The 23,130-nt window shown below is 48.7% G+C and overlaps 1 protein-coding gene across 1 annotated transcript in view; it reads right to left on the bottom strand.

Moving 5' to 3' along the window:
* Window positions 1–23,130, bottom strand: part of LOC135254069 (spermatogenesis-associated protein 16-like) — a 60,389-nt gene that overhangs the window by 34,619 nt on the left and 2,640 nt on the right. Inside the window, exons 2-3 of the mRNA XM_064334020.1 lie at window positions 17,664–18,162; window positions 11,946–12,091 (exon numbers count right to left, since the gene is read on the bottom strand). Of these exons, the coding sequence (XP_064190090.1) occupies window positions 11,946–12,091; window positions 17,664–18,104 (587 nt within the window). The 5' untranslated portion in view covers window positions 18,105–18,162. The remainder of the gene's footprint in view (window positions 1–11,945; window positions 12,092–17,663; window positions 18,163–23,130) is intronic.

The raw sequence follows: 23,130 nt of genomic DNA, 5'->3' as shown, positions 1-23,130 counted from the left end.
GGAGCCAGGAGTCTCGCACAGTCAGCAGGGAAAAAGCTTGAGGTGTAGCTTAGGCTGAACTTCAGACCGCCAGCGAATCACAGCGCGGCTCAGCCTCAGACCGCCAGCGAATCACAGCGCGGCTCAGCCTCAGACCGCCAGCGAATCACAGCGCGGCTCAGCTTCAGACCGCCAGCGAATCACAGTGCGGCTCAGCTTCAGGCCGCCAGCGAATCACAGCGCGGCTCAGCTTCAGACCGCCAGCGAATCACAGCGCGGCTCTGAAGTGTCGTTAACCGCCGTCACCGCTGCTCGGGTTCTGCCTGTCTGTTGGTGGCTCTGTTGGGGGGGGCGGGGGTAAGCCTGTCTGTTGGGAGTCTCTGGGCTCTGACCTACACTGCTGATCCTCTCTGACACCCCCTCTGACCACATGAGTGCAGAGTAACGGCTCCGGCAGTCAGAGGAGCTGCTGCTGCTGGAGCACGCTGTCCGGGGGCAACGGGGAAATTATGCAGAGTCACCTTTTAAAATAACGACTATCAATGCCAAGGAAGTTTTTTTTTTTTTTTTGTTTTAAAGTCTGGAGTTTCTTTTTCTTTTCCCACAAGCAACAGAAATGTGCCCCATATCCTCCCATACTGCGTCTATGCAAAAAATTTACGGCCATTCTGCTTCATCTAAATGGAAGCGATTACCAGAGCAGGAGTGTAGGTTTTAAAGTGATGCAAATAATTACAGCCATTAATCCGGCAGCCCAAACTTAACGGCCAACATTTAGTCGAATACCCAGCTTTTCGCTGTCTCCAGGTTTTTAATTTTAAACTTTAAAAATGAGATGCCAATTAACTGCTTGTTCTAAAAAAAATGCTTTATGCAAATGTGGTCTTGGATTACGACCAGCCAAACAGAAAACCTGTTTCGTTCCAAACATGCTTCCTGTTTAAAATTCTACTGGGAATTCCCTCCCTTTTCAGTGTGATAATATGCATCTGTCCGCCCTTCAGAAGAACTTTTTATTCATCGATTCCCAGAAAATGTTAATAGTCCTTGTCACCAGACAGGCGTGTGCCGCCTAAAACTGGCCTTTCATTTCATTTCGTGAAAGCACACATGGGCTCTTTTAAAAGAATACATCGGAACATGTATTCAGCAACAAATTTGAATTAAACAGGAAGATATTTCTTAATTTGGACAAAAACGCCGCTTAATAAGTCCAGTTAGGCCTCTGCCGTGAATTGCCCACACATTTCCCCGAATTTCATACAAACTGCACAGTGTCTCCTGGATGGGCGGTATTCAAACAAAACCAGCACACAGTGTCTCCTGGATGGGCGGTATTCAAACAAAACCAGCAAACAGCAGCTCCCTGGAGTAAGGAGTGAGAAGCCTGGTGGTGCTGACTGAAATGGCTTCATTGTGATTCAGCCCTGTATTAATCCTGGAGGGTGTTTTGGGCTGAATTTCACTGTCCCTCAGATCAGTGGCTCCCAAACTTTCTTTGGCCAGTTCCTCCAATGGTAATAGGGAATTTTTGAAAGCCCCCCCCCCCTCCCCCAACAACATTGGTTTCAATGGGATGTTATCTTCTTTTTGGTTTCTAATGGACTTTTGTTCCTTTAAAAACTGCATAATTTCCCCATTGCCCCTTTATTTCCCCCTTCAACCCTCACCATGCCCCCCTCCCCCATTGTCTCTGTGTGCCCTCACCCCCCATAAGGGGCATGCCCCCTCCCCATTGTCTCTGTGTGCCCTCACCCCCCATAAGGGGCATGCCCCCCCCCCCCCTTCAGAATCACTGCCACATGATTTTGTAACTAAGCTGACTGTACCAGAGCAATCTCAGAAATAGTGAATTAGAAATGTGCATTCATCAGATACATTCAATCATATTGCAATAATGGTAATAGGTGATAACAAGCTTTTAGCTGTTCCGGTATTATTATCCAAAATGATGAAATCCGTTTCTCTTTCCTCCTGGGCACTTTTACAGCTGAATATTAAAACATCAACAGCAAAGAGTATGAGCAGAATTATTCAAAGTTTCACAAGGTACAACTCAAGCTCTTTGATAAAGTTGAATAGCTTGTTTTTTGCTATCAGGAAAAAAGATGGCGAGATTTCAAAATGACAGTTTGTAGATGAAAAACAGCAGGTTTATGTGCAGTGCAGGGGAAAAGAAAGCACTTCATCTGCGTGCCGTACTGCGGTGTTGTCTAACCTGGAGACACGACACCGTCGCGTCCCAAAAACACAAAGAACGCCGCAAAAGCTGTCATCGCGCGAAGTTCAAAGACAACCACGGTATTTATATCTGTTCTGTTTTGCTGGCTTCCAACCTCCTGTATAGGAACCTAATATATACAAGTTCTATTCACCGGGAACCCAGAAAGCCTGCTTTGATTGAATCCACCCCGCACCCACGTCCTGTTCAGAGACTGCTCCTGTGAAGAGTACGTGCTCGGCAGGATCCGCGCGCTAATGACACACCGCTAACACGCGCCGCTAACATGCACCGCTAACACGCGCCGCTAACACGCGCCGCTAACACGCGTCACTAACACGCGCCGCTAACACACGCCACTAACACACGCCGCTAACATGCACCGCTAACACACACCGCTAACACGCGCCGCTAACACACGTCGCTAACACACACCGCTAACACGCGCCGCTAACACGCGCCGCTAACACACACCGCTAACACGCGCCGCTAACACACACCGCTAACACGCGCCGCTAACACACACCGCTAACACATGCCGAGCGAGCTCTGATCCGCCCGCGCCGGACTGGGAACGAGCACCGCTCAATATATTGAACAGATGAACTTGCTAAACCGGAAATCCCTGAAATGAAACGGCCAGCACCGCCCCCACATCGCTGTCGCCGCTGAAAACACACATCACAATGAAAGTTCAGCAGCACCGGGAGGCTGCCACGCTCTCCGCTCCGCCCAGACATAGGAATAGAGGCAACGTCCATTAGTAACAAGTATTTGCTTTGCTAAATGTAACGTTATGGTATTATAATTATGCATTCCTGTCGATTATTCTGGACAAGCACACACAAATAAAATGTATTATTGTTATTACTGCGTTGTGTGAAGACACATATATTTTTAGTACCTTGGCTCTCTGTGAGCTGACTGCTTTCCTGATCAGGGTTAATGAAGTTCTCTCAAAGTGAAAACCACAGTAGTGGTATTATCTAGGGTGCTTTTAACCTTAAAGGAGTACCATGGTGGTTGAACGTGACACTTCCCAGTTGTCTTCAGGCAACAACAAAACAAATGTGCATAATTTTTTTATTCTTCAGTCATTTCAATGTACTTTAAAACGTATTTTTCTAAGCCTAAATTTCCCACTATAAAAATTCACCCGAACCGTCTGGGCGTGGTAATGAGAACTGTCAGTTAGCTATGATTGACAGACCGTGCCCCGTTACTAAAGCTTCCCCCATGATACGCTCTCTTTGGGAGACTGAATTTTCACAAGCTAGCTAGCTTAGTAGTATATCAAGTATCGATAGATAGCTAAGGTAAGGACGTTGACTTATATCCAATTATAATTTTTGCTATCTAGCTAGCCAAGTTAAGATAAAAGCACAACTATAACGTCCTCATAAAAGCAAACTAGCAAGCTAACGTTATCGATAACATTGCCTTATGAAAGCAAACCTCCTAGCTAGCTAACGTTAGCTAGCTAGCTAAATGAATATAACCAGAAATAATCTAAAGGCACTCTAATTTAAGTGAACCTAACGTTAGTCAAATATTTGCATTGCTGAACAGCAGGACGTGTGGTTCTGTAGATTTCTTACGGCGTGAAATGGAGTGTTACTTATTCGTCGTAGAAAAGACAACTTTCAACAAGAAAATAGGACGATTAATTTTAAACGCATATGTTCCAAAATACAGAACGGACATATTTAATACTTTGCTTACTGTGTTTCTTCAATGCCTCTTGTGCAAATAGCACATAAAACCGAGAAAGTGTGAAAATCACCATGGTACTCCTTTAATAATAAAGTGATGCCAGCATTGATTGCAGGGTCCACACGCTAGCAGGGGGTAAGTTCAAAAAAGAAAAAAATCTTTCACATTTCTCTATATGCAAATTTGAAAGGCCACACTTGAAAAACATTTCAAATTCAACACGTCCCTCTACGGCGTATGAATCGGTGACTCTGCAGCCGTAAAGATGGAACCTTATTCCTCATGAGGCTGAACTGACAGCACAGACTACGCTTCCAGACGAGCGGACGGGTGTCCGAGTGCTTTCTGAGGAACGATAGCTGACAGGCCGGCAAACAAACATTACTAGAGGACAACAAAGTATATTATAAAACCTGGTTGTTTTGATCCAGGATGCTGATTGGCTGAGGCCGCATGCTTTAGGGGTTTTAAATCCTACACAGTAGGATTTAAAAGTAGTGCCTCTGCCTGGTCGTGAACGCTCCTCACAAACTGTTACGTACAAATGATATTACAAAATAAACAACGTTGCGTCATCAGCGAAACGTTTCTATACGTCGTAGCGGTTCTATGAAAGCAGACCGGCGCTCGAGGCTGAGCTGTATGGTGAATACAGGCACAGCTGCAGGGGGTTGCCAGCTCTCTGCGTCATGCTGTGCCTGACAGCTCCCCCGTAGCCGTGCCTGTGTGCCCGATACAGCACTGCCGCGAGTGCCGTATTGCTTAAAAATGGCCTGCTTCTGCTTAGCTACATTATTCGTGAACTATTCCGTCGAAATATATTTACGTTTTTTCCTTATTTTTCTGTATATGTTGCATATCTGGAGATCCCTGTGATGCTCAGCAGTGATACATCAGGCACTAGCATTTTAACAGGACGAGTTTGGAGCTCCTCCAATTAAACGCTATATGCAGATTTTACTGGCCTGTGGTACAAGTGTGCCGTCAGAAATCTGCACTGCACAGATCTGGTTATTTTTCATGCAAATGTGACTCAGAGGATTTATGACCTTTCAGCCATACCCGTGACCTGATTGGTTCCTTTCAGCCACGTCTGCGATGCGATTGGCCCGGTCGGCCTCACTGTTCCGCAGACAGAATTGTAATACGAGGCAGCCCGGGGATTCACACGCAAGCCACATTCGCAGCACGACGGTGGCAGACTTTTTTCTTTTTTTAAAGCGGATTCAGCTTTTCATATTTCTCAGACAAAGGAATGACCCACTCTATCCATATATTAAACCTGACATGTTGACCCGGCGCTGAATGAGGTTTCCTTATTTCCTTATTTCCGTATCGCCAGCCAATGCTGCAGATTGATTCCCTCGCGCCGTAAAAGATTTTTTTTATTCCCACTTATACGTCTGAGCTGAGCGAATCGGAAGCCGGACGGGCCGGAGTGGCTGATTGTCTGCTTTGCATAAACGCGACCGGCGGTTTGCAACGGTCAAGGTTCCTCCCTTTTCGATAATGTGTAATTTTTTTTTAACATCTTCATATTTCGCATTTCTTTTTCAGATTTTTCCATCCCAGTCTGGAGATGCCCACCCTCACCCCGGCTCTTATTGCTGTGGCTCCATTAGTGTCTGAGAGCTTTGGACGCAAAGCCTGTCTGTGGAAGGGCCTGGAAATTTAACATGTATTCCACCTGTCATGCCCCAGAGCTGCACAGTCATTGGTCAGGAGGTGCAAGAAAGAGGCGGGGCAGATACTCAGAGCTGCGCAGTCATTGGTCAGGAGATGTAGGAAGAGGCGGGTGCAGATACTCTGAGATGTGCAGCCATTGGACAGAGTGCTCTTGAAGAGGCGGGCCCTGGCACCTGAAACCCCCCTCCTCAGGTGATGTGGTAATCCAAGTGGCGCCCCCTGCTGGACCAACGTAGCAACGGGGAAGCAAGGTTCCACGAAACCCCATAATGTACGGAGCTACAGCGAGCTGTCAATCACTGGCTTGTCTGGGCCAATCAGATGGCGGCAAACGCACAGCGACTGGTTTAGATCAGTGTGTCAGCGGGAGCATATGGCGGCTCTGCGCCTGTTTCACGGGGAAATCGCGGCTGGCTCTGCGGCTGCCTGGCCACCGGCCGCCGGCCTCAGCTGGCGAGGACACGAAAACGCACCCCCCCCCCCCCCCCCCCCCGCCTCTCCAGGCGTCTCTGCCCCCCCCTCCCCCCGGACGCTCCGGTGCTCAAACGACGCCCTGCTGCTCCTCCCGCGGTGGCGGAAAATGAGACGCGTTTGGCCAGATGGTGACCTTTTCACAGGCAGAGGACGGCGCCGCGTGGAGAGACGCGTTTGAGAGCGGCGCGTTGGCGATAAAGCCTCCCGCTCCCGCGCCTGGGGAAGGTCACATGCTATTGACTCGGATTCCGCTCAATCGAGAAGTTTATTGCCTTTTCAGGAATTTGTTGCACATTAAACGAAGCTCAAGTTCGCATAAAATGGAATAAAAAAATTCAAAGATCGCACATTAGAGACCTTAAGAATGTAATGTTTACCAGCCAAACTGTGTTTGCAGGTGGGCTATGAGGTGGCTAGTCCTGTTAAGACCCCACAGTCTGGTATCTGCTAAGGCTCTGTTCCAGTGTGTGGATGGGCCCCATGGTCTGGTGTCTGTTAAGGCTCTGTTCCAGTGTGTGGATGGGCCCCATGGTCTGGTGTCTGTTAAGGCTCTGTTCCAGTGTGTGGATGGGCCCCATGGTCTGGTGTCTGTTAAGACTCTGTTCCAGTGTGTGGATGGGCCCCATGGTCTGGTGTCTGTTAAGACTCTGTTCCAGTGTGTGGATGGGCCCCATGGTCTGGTATCTGTTAAGACTCTGTTCCAGTGTGTGAATGGGCCCCATGGTCTGGTGTCTGTTAAGACTCTGTTCCAGTGTGTGGATGGGCCCCATGGTCTGGTGTCTGTTAAGGCTCTGTTCCAGTGTGTGGATGGGCCCCATGGTATGGTATCTGTTAAGACTCTGTTCCAGTGTGTGGATGGGCCCCATGGTCTGGTGTCTGTTAAGACTCTGTTCCAGTGTGTGGATGGGCCCCATGGTCTGGTGTCTGTTAAGGCTCTGCTCCAGTGTGTGGATGGGCCCCATGGTCTGGTATCTGTTAAGGCTCTGTTCCAGTGTGTGGATGGGCCCCATGGTCTGGTATCTGTTAAGGCTCTGTTCCAGTGTGTGGATGGGCCCCATGGTCTGGTAACTGTTAAGGCTCTGCTTCAGTGTGTGGATGGGCCCCATGGTCTGGTATCTGTTAAGACTCTGTTCCAGTGTGTGAATGGGCCCCATGGTCTGGTGTCTGTTAAGGCTCTGCTCTAGTGTGTGGATGGGCCCCATGGTCTGGTATCTGTTAAGGCTCTGTTCCAATGTGTGGATGGGCCCCATGGTCTGGTGTCTGTTAAGGCTCTGCTCCAGTGTGTGGATGGGCCCCATGGTCTGGTGTCTGTTAAGGCTCTGCTCCAGTGTGTGGATGGGCCCCATGGTCTGGTATCTGGTAAGGCTCTGATTCATTACATTACATTATAGGTATTTAGCTGACGCTCTTATCCAGAGCGACTTACAACAGAGTAACCAAACTCAGGATCAAGTCCGCTTAAGTCCATTGAACAACATGTAGATAAAAAGCCTTTACTATGATGCATACAATAAGGAGAAACAAGATAGTCTGAACAAAATTTTTTTTTTTTTTTTTTTTTTTTTTTTTTTTAGTTATGGGAGGGGTTTAGGGAAGAGGAGAGAGGTACACAGAGAAGAGGTGCGTCTTGAGTTTCCGTTTGAAGGTGCTCAGACACTCTGCTGTTCTGACCTCCACTGGAAGATCGTTCCACCATCGTGGGGCCAGAACTGCAAAGAGTCGAGACCTTGTTGCCGCCCTGTAGTAGCCGATCGGAGCGATCTGGCTGGCTTGTAGGGTCTGATCATCTTCTGCAGATAACCAGGAGCTGACCCCTTGACTGCTTGGAAAGCAAGCACCAGTGTCTTAAACCGGATGCGAGCTTGCACTGGTAGCCAGTGGAGGGAGATGAGGAGGGGAGTGACGTGGGAGTCACGAGGGAGGTTGTAAACCAGACGTGCTGCTGCATTCTGGATGAGCTGAAGGGGTCTGGTGGCTGATGCTGGGAGGCCAGCCAGGAGGGAGTTGCAGTAGTCCAGACGTGACAGTATCATGGCCTGGACCAGGAGCTGTGTGGAATAATTGGTGAGGAGTGGTCTTATTCTGCGGATATTGTACAGGATGAACCTGCACGACCGGGTGGTTGCCGCGATATTCTCAGAGAGTGACAGCCTGTTGTCGAGCACAACTCCAAGATTTCGGGCACTCTGTGAAGGGTGTAGGAGAGTGTCTCCTAAAGAAATGGGGAGATGAGAAGTGGGAGAGGTAAGAGAAGGAATATGGAGAAGTTCCGTTTGTTTGTGTTGAGCTTGAGCTGGTGTTTGGTCATCCAGCTCTGGATGTCACTCAGGCAGGCGGATATGCGATCGGAGACCTGAGTGTCTGTGGGAGAGAAAGAGTAGAAAAGTTGAATATCATCTGCATAGAGATGATATGACATGCCATGGGCGGCAATAACAGGGCCAAGGGACCTAGTATACAGAGAAAAGAGGAGGGGACCAAGGACAGAGCCCTGAGGGACCCCAGTTGTGAGGGGACGAGGAGCTGATACTGCACCGGCCCAGGCAACCTGGAAGGAGCGGCCGGAGAGATAGGACGCAATCCAGTTGAGGGCTGGTCCGCAAATTCCCAATTTTGTCAGGGAAGACAGAAGTGCAGGATGGTCAACGGTGTCGAAGGCAGCTGAGAGGTCAAGAAGAATTAGGACAGATGAACGGGATGCTGCGTGTGCTGCGTGGAGAGACTCAGTGACGGAGAGCAGGGCAGTCTCCGTCGAGTGACCGGGTCTGAAACCAGACTGCTGAGGGTCTTGGAGGTTATGTTTAGAAAGAAAAGAGGAAAGTTGGTTAGACGCAGCACGTTCGAGAGTTTTAGATAGGAGATGATACAAACTGGGAGATGATACAAATTGGGAGAACCGGCTGAAGTAATCCGAGAGCATTTGGCGGAAGGAGTGGCGCAGTCCGCAGGCCAGTCAAGGACGTGCCGTCGGTCTTTTTTTCATTGAGAAACAATAAAACGCCGTAAAAATCCAATAAAAAGGCCAGTAGAATGCCGGAAAATAAAAAAGTATTGAGCGTAAATCAAAAGAGTTTATATCGAGGTTATTAGATGCCTTTGTCAGGCCGCACACTTGGAGCACCATGTGCAGTTCTGGGCACCACACTATCAGAAAGATCCAGAAGCATTGGCTTTCCGGTTCTATTTTGGCTTTTTTTTTCTTTTCTTTTTTTTTAAGATTCACGACAGTAGCCGGATTGACTTTGATTGAGAACACCCAGCTTCAGGCTGAGCCTGTCCCATTAAATTATACATAACATATGATGTTTCATTGACAAGCTTTCTGCTCCCTCAAACAGAACCTGACAAATGGCCCAGTCGCAGGATTGCTACCAGGACTGTTTGTAATCATCTGACTTTAATACATTTTTTCTAGGCACCGCTATATTTTCTCCCAGAATATCCCAGAATGCAATTTGTCCAATGAATCATTTAATCAGGTTATAGTTTATTTTTGCAGATAACATAAGTCTATATTTCTAAAGGTAACAGTTTACTTGGAGAACAAGCCATAAAACCTTCATAACTGTGTTATAACGCCTGCCAGAACCCCTTGTAAGGGCTCATTACGTTATATGACTCGTATCATAACACTGTCATAATGCATACACTGAACATTTGGACCAGGTATTTTGAATCTGTTCTGTAAAATATCCTGCATACATTATGACGACATTTACATTCATCATGAAGTGTATTACGCTGTTATGAAGGTGTTATGACATGTTTATTACAGAGTTATGGAGGCTTTATGATGCATATTTCAAGTAAAGTGTTACTGGCTACTTCAAGGATGACAGGAATACTGTATCAGAGTGGTAACCAGCCCTGTTCCTGGAGATCTACCATCCTGTAGGTTTTCACTCCAACCCTAACAAAGCCACACCTCATTCAACATCTAGAGCAGGGCTGCCCAACCCTGTTCCTGGAGGTCTACCGTCCTGTAGGTTTTCACTCCAACCCTAACAAATTACACCTCACTCAACAGCTAAAGATCTACATTGAGCTCCTCATTAGTGGAGTCAGCTGTGCCTAGGGTTGGAGTGAAAACCTTCAGGACGGTAGCTCTGCTGGAACAGGGCTGGGTGCCAGTGTCGTGTCACAAGCTCGACCGACACACCCGGCACGTGCACACCCGGCACGTGCACACCCGGCACGTGCACATGTGACACGATCGTCTCTGATGTTGCGGAGATAATAGCAAATTGGCCGAGAGCAGGAATACTGATGCTCATATATTTCTCGGCAGTGGAGTTCCTGTCCAGCGGTGCCATCTGGAGTCACTGTACAGCTTTTGGAAGCGCTGTCTCATAAAGAGGAGGCCGTACGTATATCATGCTCTGGGTGTTTGTTTTACCATCTGCAGATATTAAAAATACCGTTTTTTCATTTTGACTTTTAACGACACGGATATGTTAAATCAGGGCAATTTAGCGAGCAGCCCCAAGGCCAAACGCGGCCCGTCGTGGAGGGACTGCTGGTCCTGTCTGCATTCAGGAACGGTGAAAACGCGCACGCTGTTTGGATGATTTCCATTTCAGCATCACAAAAGCTAACGGCTCTTGCATGAACCAATCAATGGGCACCCGCCACTCAATCTAGCTACCGCTGACAAACCAGCCATTTTTTAAAACCTTGGGTTGAGGGGTGAGGTTTTATTTTCTGCCAGTCTGCTGCTACCACAGCGCTTACGCTACATCCGGAAAGACGTTTTCTCATTGGCAGTTCTGTGCGTGTTCCTTTGCTCTCAGCTCGCTGGATGCGATCCGTGATTGGCTGTGAGGTCAGAGTTTTAAGCACAGTCTCGCATTAGGATGTGATGTGTGATTGGCTGTGAGGTCACAGTTTTAAGCACAGTCGCGCATTAGGATGTGATGTGTGATTGGCTGTGAGGTCACAGTTTTAAGCACGGTCTCGCATTAGGATGTGATGTGTGATTGGCTGTGAGGTCACAGTTGCGCGTTTGGAAACCTCTGTGTTCTTGTTTCCGTTGAGTTTTTCCCTGCGTAGTCCTGCTCTTCATTTGTCAGGAGGCTCCGACGCTGATCAAAAGACCCGGATAATGGAGGGAAACGAGCAGGAGAAGCGGAGCGTTTCGTTTTTTTAAGCAGCCTGATCTTTCCGCGAGGACAGCAGAGCAGGGGCGAATTAGGACCCGCTGCGGTGGGACGGGACGCCGAACGCTGGGGGACAGGCGCTGTGACACGGCGGGACAGGCATGCGTACAGGGAGTTCGGCTGGGGAGGGGGGCGGGGGGGGGGGGGGCTGCTCTGAGGATGATTATTCCTGTTCTCTCTGCACTTTCTAAAACCACAGCAACCAACATAATTAGCTCTGATTGTGGGGCAGAAGCCAGAAGGGCCGTTAATTAGCACTTCTGGATTTGGAATCACTTATTTATTTATTTCATTTCATTCCCTTTGTTCTCTTCCTTTATTCCACCTTTCTTATTATTCTTGCATTCTGTGTGTCTGATTTGTCAAATGACTGTTTTGAAAAACTGTTTTTATTGCCCCGGCAACAAAACGCTTAATTTCCTTTTTCTTCAGCGTGAAACCTGCTCCCTCCCCCTCCCCCCCCCCCAGAAGAAAAGAGCACAGACCCGGGTGCCTGCTGGGTAAAAGCTGGGCCCACGCTCCACACTCTTCTCCCTCACCCTCATTTAACTTCCATCACCTGTAATTATGCGAAATTAGCCAGTTCTTCCAATGTCGTGCTCTCTCTCTCTCTCTCTCTCTCTCTCTCTCCCTCACCATCCCTTTCTCTCTCTCCCTCTCTTCCTTTCTTTCTCTCTCTCTCCCTGTACCTCCCCCCCCCTCCCCTCCCCCTTTACCTGTGAGAGTGGGTAAGAGCCAGGTCGGGCCTCTTCATTCGCAGGTAACAGGTGACCAGCTTTGATTGGATGAAGCTGGTAACCTTGGAGATGTCTTCATAATCAGCATCAAAGGCTCTTCCCAGAACTGCACCTTTGGAGCAGAGCTGCGAGACGGAGGGAGAGCACAGGAACAGGCTTTCATCCACCGGGCCTTCACACACACTGCCTCTCTCTCACACACACACACACACACACACACACTGCCTCTCTCTCACACACACACACACACACACACACTGCATCCACCGGGCCTTCACACACACACACACACACTCTGTCTCTCTCACACAGGTCCTCACTGATACTGAAACAACACACACACACACACACACACTGCATCCACCGGGCCTTCACACAGGTCCTCACTGATACTGAAACAACACACACACACACACTCTGTCTCTCTCACACACACACACACACACACACACACAATCTGTCTCTCTCACACACACACACACACACACACTCATCCACTCGCTCTTCACCACACCTCACACACACTGCAACCACACCCTCACACACACACACACACACTCTGTCTCTCTCACACAGGTCCTCACTGATACTGAAACAACACACACACACACACACACACACACTGCATCCACCGGGCCTTCACACAGGTCCTCACACTGCTACTGAAACAACACACACACACACACACACACACACACACACGCCTCACCTGCACCACACGGCCTCACACATGTCTCTTCTCTCACACACACACACACACACACACACTGCCTCTCTCTCACACACACACACACACTCATCCTGCCTCTCACACGTCCTCCTCATACTGAAACAACACTCCCTCTCACACACACACACACACACTGCCTCTCTCTCCACACACACACACACACACACACCCTCGCTTGTCCTCTCTACACACACACACACACACACACACTCGTCTCTCTCACACACACACACACACATCATCCACCGCCTTCAACAGGTCCTCACTGATACTACAACACACACACACACACACACACTCCCCACACCATCACACACACACACACACACTCACTCTCCAGCTCACATCTCACACAACACACACACACACACACACTGCTCTCTCTCGCACACACACACATACACACAATCTGCATCTCTCCTACACACACGATCTGCAACACACACACACACACACACACACACATGCTCCCCGGCTTCAATAGTCTCATGATACTGGAAAAACAACACTGCACCCCCTGCCTTCTACAACAAGCACACGGTCTCTAAAATGACCACAAGTTGTCTCGCTAACACACAGCTCACACACTGCACTCGGAGGCGCTTTCACAAGGTCCTCACACTGAATGAGAACACGCACACACACCCACACACACACCACTGCCTCCTCACACACACACACCCCACTCCCCTCACACCACCACACCACCTCTCCCTCCCCCCCACAGCTACAGGCACACACACACACCACCGTTCCCTCCACACACACGAAACCACACCACACAGCACCAATGCCTTCTCTCTGTACCCAGCACACAAGACAACACTGCATCTCTCAGCGACACCACACAGAAATGGACCACATGCAAACAACAAAAAACACACAATTGAACTGTTGCTCTGATAAACACTGCGAACTCCTATGTATTACACAACACAAAATACACATTCCAACACAACTTTGTGCTCTTCACAACAGCCACAAACCAATTAACCCACGCCTCTTCTAACAGAAGCACAGGAGCGACTGCATCACCGGGCTTCCGGTCAGCTGCTATGGAAACCTACACAGCAACAGCACAATGTCTCTCTCGTACAACAGACGTCCCCGCAGCACTACACACATGCTTTGACGCGACGTCACACACACACACCTGCATCACAATGGGCCTCACACGTCCGTCACATAGCTGAACAACACACACACACACACACACTGCCTCTCTCTCACACACACACACACTCACTCTGTCTCTCTCCCACACACACTCACACACACACACACACACTCTGTCTCTCTCACACACACACTCACACACACACACTGCCTCTCTCTCTCACACACACACACACACACACACACACACACACACACACTGTCTCTCTCTCTCTCTCTCACACACACACACACACACACACACACACACTGCATCCACCGGGCCTTCACACAGGTCCTCACACTGATACTGAAACAACACACACACACACACACACACACACACAGCCTCTCTCTCACACACACACACACACACACACACACACACACACACTCTGTCTCTCTCTCACACACACACAATCTGTCTCTCTCACACACACTCACACACACACTCTGTCTCTCTCACACACACACACTGTCTCTCTCTCACACACACACTCTGTCTGTCTCTCTCGCACACTCACACTCTCACACACACACACTCTTTCTCACACACACACACACTCACACACTGTCACACGCACATACACACACACAATTTCTCTCACAGACTCACACACACGCATACACTCGCTTACACACACACTCACACACTCTGTCTCACACACACACACACATGCATGCAGACACACACACACACACACACACTCACACACAGTAACACGCACATACACACACAATTTCTCTCACACACTCACACACACACTCATACACACACACACACACACACACGCACACACATGCATGCAGACACGCACGCACACATGCGCGCACAATTGCATGCACACACAGTCGCACGCATACACGCACAAACACACTCACACTCACAATTGCGGCTCTAATATCTGAGTGTTGGTGGTAAATAATAACTCTGCACGTTCCCTCTGATTTGCGCTAAGTGCACAGCGGTCTCTATTGATCTCTGTAGGTTTGTTCGGCTAACGGGCTCGCAGGCTGCACTCGGGAGGCGCTGCAGAAGGAGCCCGCAGTGCGTGAATGTGAACGCGCCCGATCAGCCTTCGACAAACACCCCCATGACCCCCCACCCCCCCACCCCCCCCACCCCCCACTGCGCCCCACAGCTCAGGCCAGCCCTGTCCCCGATTCCCCTTCCGCAGCAGAGAGGGTAGGGAGCTCAGCTGGTTACCTAACGATTGCAGGCTCAATTCCCTGGTAGGACATTGACGTTGTACCCTTGAGCCAAAGGTACTTAACCTGCATTGCTTCAGCGTATACCCAGCAGTGGAAATGGACACTATGCAAAAACAAAAAAAAAGAAAGTTGTGTAAGTTGCTCTGGATAAGAGCGTCTGCTGAATGCTCCTAATGTAATGTAATGCAGTAATGGCCAAAAGAAAGTACACATTCCAATAAAACTTTATGTGGGACTTTCGACAACAGCGCAATAGTGTTATCGCGAATGTAACCCCGCTAATTGCTAATCTGAGAAGCTTAATGGAGGGACTGCAGTAAAGCGTGTGGTTGCCGGTGGCGAGGCTGTGGTTGGTGGAGCCTCTGCGCGTAAAGGAGAGAGGTGTCTGGACGTCTGCGTATCGGAGAGCGAGGGATCGTCCTCGGCTTCGTCGGTGAGGCAGTCTACACTCGAATGTGCTTTTGTGAGGCGCGGACGTTCGCTTTATTCCCTGACCCCGATACAATGGGACCTAACGCCGTCCAAATAAAGCGAAGCTCTCGAGGCGAATTTCATATTTTCCGGAACAATCTGCGGTGGCATTCGTTCCTTATTCTTCTCGGTGGCACAAGCTGTAATTTATTTTATAACTCCGCTAAGAGGCGAGAACCTGCAAGGACTCAAATCACAGTCCGTTCAAACCCCGGAGCACCGACCGCTGCACCCCACTGCCACAAAATATGGAAAAGACCTCCAGCATATTCCTACACATCAACGACAAACCCCCTGCCATCCACCCCGCACCCCCTGCCACCACCAAAGACCTCCAGCATATTCAAACACTTCAGCCCCAAACCAGCCCAACCCAACCCCCCCACCCCGCACCCCCTGCCCACCAAAGACCTCCAGCATATTCAAACACTTCAGCCCTTAAACAGCCAACCCAACCCCCACACCGCCACCCCCTGCCACACCAAAGACTCAATATTCAACACTTAGCCCCGAACCAGAACCTCAACCCAACCCCCCCCACCCCTGCACCACCACAGCCTCCAGCATATTCAAACACTTCAGCCTCTAAACCAGCCCATGCCAACCCCCCCCACCCCCACCCCTGCCACCACCAAAGACCTCCAGCATATTCAAACACTTCAGCCCCAAACGAGCCCAACCCAACCCCCCCCACCCCCCACCCCCTGCCACCACCAAAGACCTCCAGCATATTCAAACACTTCAGCCCCAAACCAGCCCAACCCAACCCCCCCCCACCCCCACCCCCTGCCACCACCAAAGACCTCCAGCATATTCAAACACTTCAGCCCTAAACCAGCCCAACCCAACCCCCACCATTTTTATTTTTTTTTTTATACCTGCAAGTTGTCAGTTAAAATATCAGTGTTGTAATGCCGTAGTACACTTCAGTGAAACTTAATAACATGACGGATGTACTCAGCTCTACAAATGGCAAACGTGGGCTATGCAATTTGCACCAGATAAGGGAATCCGCTATGAAAATATTCAAATAAGCTTTTTACGGGTCACACACAGACAACTGCATTTGAAAAAAATGCATTTTAAGGAAAGGTGCTACGCAAATCATAATTTCAGTCCACAAATGCATATAAGGTATTGCCAAGAATATAGGCTATTACTTTCAAAGTCATGACACATTTAAGATGCACTCTCCATAACTTCAAACGACGTCTCCCTCAGGAATCCTCTCAAGGCTGCCCAGATTAGAGGCTGCAGGTTTAATTCAAAACTTCTTAGCACTTTAATTGAAAATGTCTGTGCCAATGGTTGTTTTTTTTTTTCCTTTCATTGTTTTTTTTTTGGCAAGGAGAGAAATAAAAGGAGAAACAATAAATAAAAATGTAATCAGTTTTGTTTAGAAGCTTAATAAATAATGAAATAAAGCTGAGGCTCAGTTTAATTTAAATAGCCGGTATCTCCAGCATGGTGCTGTAGCTGGTTTAGTTTAAATTAGCGGTAGCGGTAGCGGTACCTCCAGCGCAGCGCTGTAGCGGGTGTTTAGTTTAAATTAGCGGTAGTGGTACCTCCAGCGCAGTGCTGTAGCGGGTGTTTAGTTTAAGTTAGCGGTAGCGGTACCTCCAGCACGGCGCTGTAGCGGGTGTTTAGTTTAAGTTAGCGGTAGCGGTACCTCCAGCGTGGCGCTGTAGCGGGTTTAGTTTAAGTTAGCGGTAGCGGTACCTCCATAGCGGCGCTGTGGCGGGTTTAGTTTAAGGTAGCGGTAGCGGTACCTCCAGCGCGGCGCTGTAGCGGGTGTTTAGTTTAACTTAGCGGTAGCGGTACCTCCAGCGCAGAGCTGTAGCGGGTTTAGTTTAAGTTAGCGGTAGCGGTACCTCCATAGCGGCGCTGTAGTGGGTGTTTAGTTTAAGTTAGCGGTAGCGGTACCTCCAGCGCGGCTCTGTAGCAGGTTTAGTTTAAATTAGCGGTAGCGGTACCTCCAGCGCAGCGCTGTAGCGGGTGTTTAGTTTAAGTTAGCGGTAGCGGTACCTCCAGCGCGGCGCTGTAGCGGGTGTTTAGTTTAAGTTAGCGGTAGCGGTACCTCCAGCGCGGCGCTGTAGCGGGTGTTTAGTTTAAGTTAGCGGTAGCGGTACCTCCAGCGCGGCGCTGTAGCGGGCGGCCGCCGTGGCGTATCTCTGGCGCTGGTAGTAGGCGCCGGCGTCCTGCAGGGCGGCGTGGAGCCACCTGTCAATCTGAGGCAGGAAGCCGAGGTGAGGTGCGCCTGGGGGGCGCGGCACCTCAGCGCTCTGACAGGTTAGCGGCCGGGCCGGGGGGGACGGGGCCTGCCGCTCGCCAAACGCCAACATGGCCTCCGCCTCCAGGACGCTTCTGAAGGGGACGCGCCGCGAGGTGGGCGGGGCTTCCGGTGGCGCCTGCGCTTCCTCTGACCGCTCCGTGGCCCCCGCCCCGCCCTCGTTCTTCCTCCTCTTCGGCCGGCCCCCGCCGGGCCTCCTCTTCCTCCTCTTGGGCCCGGGGGCCGCGCCGGGCAGCGCTGGTTGGGAGCGGCTTTTCGGCTGCTCTGTCGCGGGACGCATGCTGGGGCTGTGTGTCTGTGCTCGTGTGTGTGTGTGTGTGTGCTGAGGGAGTCGCAGTCTGAAAGAGATCAGAGACACACACAGCGGATTCAGAACACTCAGAACCCCACAGCCCAACGGACTCAGAACCCCTCAGTGAACCCCACAGCCCAACGGACTCAGAACCCCTCAGTGAACCCCACAGCCCAACGGACTCAGAACCCCTCAGGGAACCCCACAGCCCAACGGACTCAGAACCCCTCGGTGAACCCCCAACCCCAGATCTGGGGCACAGGCCTGAGACGGAGACATGGCCCAATTCAGAGTCTCCGATTAGCTAACCTGCATATCTTTGGACTGTGAGAGGAAACCGGAGTACCCAGAGGAAACCCACGCAGACATGGTTAGTCAGGTTAGTCTGTAGTAATATCTGTCGTAAAGTTTGTACTGTAGTCTGGTTAGTCTGTAGTAATATCTGTGGTGAAGTTTAGACTGTAGTCTGGTTAGTCTGTAGTAATATCTGTCGTAAAGTTTGTACTGTAGTCTGGTTAGTCTGTAGTAATATCTGTGGTAAAGTTTGTACTGTAGTCTGGTTAGTCTGTAGTAATATCTGTGGTCAAGTTTGTACTGTAGTCTGGTTAGTCTGTAGTAATATCTGTGGTAAAGTTTGTACTGTAGTCTGGTTAGTCTGTAGTAATATCTGTGGTAAAGTTTGTACTGTAGTCTGGTTAGTCTGTAGTAATATCTGTGGTAAATTTTAGACTGTAGTCTGGTTAGTCTGTAGTAATATCTGTGGTCAAGTTTAGACTGTAGTCTGGTTAGTCTGTAGTAATACCTGTGGTGAAGTTTAGACTGTAGTCTGGTTAGTCTGTAGTAATATCTGTGGTAAAGTTTAGACTATAGTCTGGTTAGTCTGTAGTAATATCGGTGGTATAGTTTATACTGTGTAGTCTGGTTAGACTGTAATAATATCTGTGGTGAAGTTTAGACTGTAGTCTGGTTAGTCTGTAGTAATATCTGTGGTAAAGTTTACACTGTAGTCTGGTTAGTCTGTAGTAATTCTGTGGTGAAGTTTAGGAGGCGGTCTTCGACAGCTGCACTAAAGTCCTGAGGTAAACACGATGTTTGAGAGGGGGGAGAGTGAAAATGGCCGCCGGTCCTTGGCTCTTGAGTGGAAGGTGTGAGCAGCGTTCTGGAGAGCAGGTAACAGACTGAAAAGTGCGGGAAATAGCAGTAGCAACAGATTGGCAATAAAAGAAAACAAGAATCGATATGAAGAAGATTTGAGAGGACAGAAGCGCTAAAGGTCAGGACAGACAGAAATCTGAGGAATGTAATAGAAAAAGGTGGAGTGGAGGAGACAAGGGAGTGATGGAGGGAAGGATATAAAGAACTGATCCAAATAATTTAGAGGACAGACGGGTAAGGGCCAAGGCCACTCTGGCCAGAACGACTGTCTCGTTAGGTGTTATTGATTGAAAAACGGGCAGCTTTTACCCGTCCTTACTTTGGGTAGTGTTATGAGAAATGCCTCTTTTATATCGCAACATATTTCTGGAAGCGCAGAGAAAGACTCGGGTTCAGCGGCTATGTGCGCAGTCCATAAACTCCAATCTACCTTCTTTTATACTTCCACTAAAGTATCTGGCACTAACAGCTGTCGACAGCTCCCCAGCTAGTTAAGCAAATGAATTTAATATCATCATGTGGGTGACTGCACATCGCGGAGGGAGACAGTTGTCATTTTCTCCAAGTGAGACGGAGCAGCTGAAAAGCTGTAATTTGGATAAATAATGTGACGGATAGGCTGCAATGCCACAGATATGATAAATTTCACGTATGAGATAAATATGCACGTTTGCATGTATGTGGTTGTGTGAAAACAATATGCAGAGGGTATGTGTGGGTCTGAATCAGCCATTTTAGTTATGCACCCACATATACAGTAAGCTTCTCTCGTTTATTATACACTCCAGTCACTTATGAAATATATGAAATTATACATAAAACTGACATGGGAAATTATATATACAACTAACATGGGAGAAACCACACTCTAGAACACACACGGCTAACACTGGAAAAAAAATCTTTCAAGCCTATACTGCTAACGTGGGAAAATCAAACATCAGCGAAGGAAATCAGCAGACAATGTCAGTGATTGTATTACCCCGTTCCTCTTCAGATAGATAATAGTCTGAATTACACCTTACCACATCTGAGGACTATTCCTGCTAAACTTCAAAGACTAATTAGCCTGCTCCTGTCACTGATGCAGTGCTCACCCCTCCAAGGGGGGAAATTCTAGCCCAGCTGAGTAATGCGTCTCTATTTGGCTGAAGCTTGTGGGTTAATTCTCAAAGAGCACAAGGCAGGAGACTAAATATGCACTGTCTGGCTGTGTTAGCTTTATGCTGAGCTCTGCTTTGCACTACAACCCTCAAGTGAGTTTGTTTTAAAAAGAAAAAAAAAAGCTTTTTAAATGGCCAGCCTTCACTCTTGGGAAAAATGTTATAAAGACATCGCAAATTAGACATAGCCACAGTAGATAAACTCTACAAACCTGAAAACAAAAACAACAAAACAATGAAAAATGAAATCAAATTCCAATTTTGGGCGAAGCATCGGTTTAAGACCCTCGGGCCGATTCAGCAAGAACCAATTGTAGTGAAAATATATTTCAAAAATATAAAGCTATGTGCTCTGCAGAGAGTTAGTGCATTTTAAGAGGGGGAAGAAAATGTCTGCAAAGCATTTACGAACAATTCATTAATATTATTATGCAAAACATTTAACAGTTCTATCAGTCCTAATCAACTGCCACTGAACGCAGACAGGGCAGAGTCTGGCTCGTTAAAAACAAGGTCTGAACTACAACACCCAGAGTAAACTACAACACCCAGACTTCTGCCTTTCCAGAAACCAGAAGAAGAAAAGAGGACAAGAGGACAAGAAAAGAGGGCGGGTCTCTGGAGGGGTATATCAGGATGGACAGAGCAGAGAAGACGAGTGCAGGGGATGAACAGAGCAGAGAAGACAAGTGCAGGGGATGGATAGAGTAGAAAAGATGAGTGTGGGGAATGGACAGAGCAGAGAACATGAGTGCTGAGGGATGGATAGAGCAGAGAAGACGAGTGCTGAGGGATGGATAGAGCAGAGAAGACGAGTGCAGGGGACGGATAGAGCAGAGAAGACGAGTGCAAGGGATGGATAGAAGGCCGTCCTCGGGTGAACCTTCCGTCAGTGTCTGCACGCGCGCGGTGTGTGTGTTTTACACGCATCATTCCCTCCTTGCATGTGGTCTCCGGCTTATTTTCAAAAACAAAATGAAAACAACTGGGAGAAGTGCCTTTTATTACATCATCCATCTTACTGGAGGATTTTTTTCTTTCTTAAAAATGAAGAAAACGCCGTCGCCTACGCCCAGAGTAATTCACTTCTGCACCCCGCCCACCGGCGAGCGGCTGCAGGTGTGTGGTAGCCCCAGCCGAGCGGCTGCAGGTGTGTGGTAGCCCCGGCCGAGCGGCTGCAGGTGTGTGGTAGCCCCCGCTGACCGGCTGCAGGTGTGTGGTAGCCCCCGCTGACCGGCTGCAGGTGTGTGGTAGCCCCCGCTGACCGGCTGCAGGTGTGTGGTAGCCCCCGCTGACCGGCTGCAGGTGTGTGGTAGCCCCGTCCACCTACTTCAGTCTTTTTCGCGGATGTGACCGCACTTCGCGCGGCACCTGTAAGATCCCGTCCGCCGTCGTCCGTGGCAACTGTTTGATTAAAAAACGGGACGATGGGACACGAGGCCAGGGGAGGGGCGAGTGAGATGCAGAACCTGAGATGAACCCCAGGTGCACACAGGTGTGTATTTACTCTCATGGGAACTGCAGGTACATACAGGTGTGCATTTACTCTGGATGGGCAATACAGGTGCACACAGGTGTGTATCCTGTCACCTTTCCAAGCTTTCCATTATTATCACTAAGAGAAAGGGTGTGAGAGACTAATTTGGGCTCACATGAGTTAAATGTGATCCATACATTGCCGTGAAGCCACGCGTTAATTCTGAACTGAACTGCGGTTTCATGCAGCGCTCATAATTCCTGTGCAGTTATGTGCTGGAGCACACTGCCCCCGGAGCCAAAATGGAGGACAGTCAGAGCCGGATCACCCCCTCGTGTCCTCTTTCTCAGCGCGATGCTGATCGGTCACATAAACCTGTGGTACGAGTGATAAACGCCGGAAACCAGAAGCTTGTTCAGTTGTGTGTGCTGTTTAGGTAAGCGTTTCCTTGCAACTTTATTATTATTATTATTATTATTATTATTATTAATATAATAATAATAATAATAATAGATTTGTGTTATTTACTGCTTTTCATATCATGATCTGTAAGTGCTGTTCAGTCACGGCGAAAGGAGGATGTTTCTGAAAAGCTCACCCGCCACCTGTTAATTCAAATATATTTTACAATAAATTTGCAACAAATTCCCCTATTTTGAAAAATATTCAGAAATATATTGAATAATATATTCTAGCAGCATTCTCCTTATGTATTCTTCTACCAAAATGCTGACTCATTTAGCTCCAGTTTACATATATATATCTAAACTTTCTGGATGTCACTAAAGTACTCATGTTTGGCAGAGCTTTTTATGCATAAAGAGTCATAACTCTGTTTTATCACCCCACTGACAAGGAGCAGTCAGAAAGTATCCACCTATCACAATTGGCGTAGTTGTCATGGTAATGTAATTGGTGGTTATGAACATGCTCTGTGATTGGTTGGCGATCCTCTCTGTTGTGCCTACAGGTGTGAGGTGGGGTAGCCACCTGAAGGCCTCGCTGACGTGCTCAGCCAGTGCGGTAATGTCACAGCAGTGCATTGTGGGAGAGCAGAGCTCGACTCCTGGATCCAGTGAGTAAGAAATCCCAGCTCACCACAGTAATAATGGAACACAATTTTAGCGTGACCTGACTCTATAGCTCCCCACTGCTCCTCAGCAGTGCAGCTTTCAGCCAGAGAAGACAGATACTGCGTGGAGCCAGCAGTATGTGTGTG

The sequence above is a fragment of the Anguilla rostrata genome, chromosome 4 (genome assembly GCF_018555375.3).
Source record: "Anguilla rostrata isolate EN2019 chromosome 4, ASM1855537v3, whole genome shotgun sequence".
In the NCBI taxonomy this organism is placed as follows: domain Eukaryota; kingdom Metazoa; phylum Chordata; class Actinopteri; order Anguilliformes; family Anguillidae; genus Anguilla; species Anguilla rostrata.
This window is presented reverse-complemented; position numbering and strand designations above follow the sequence as displayed.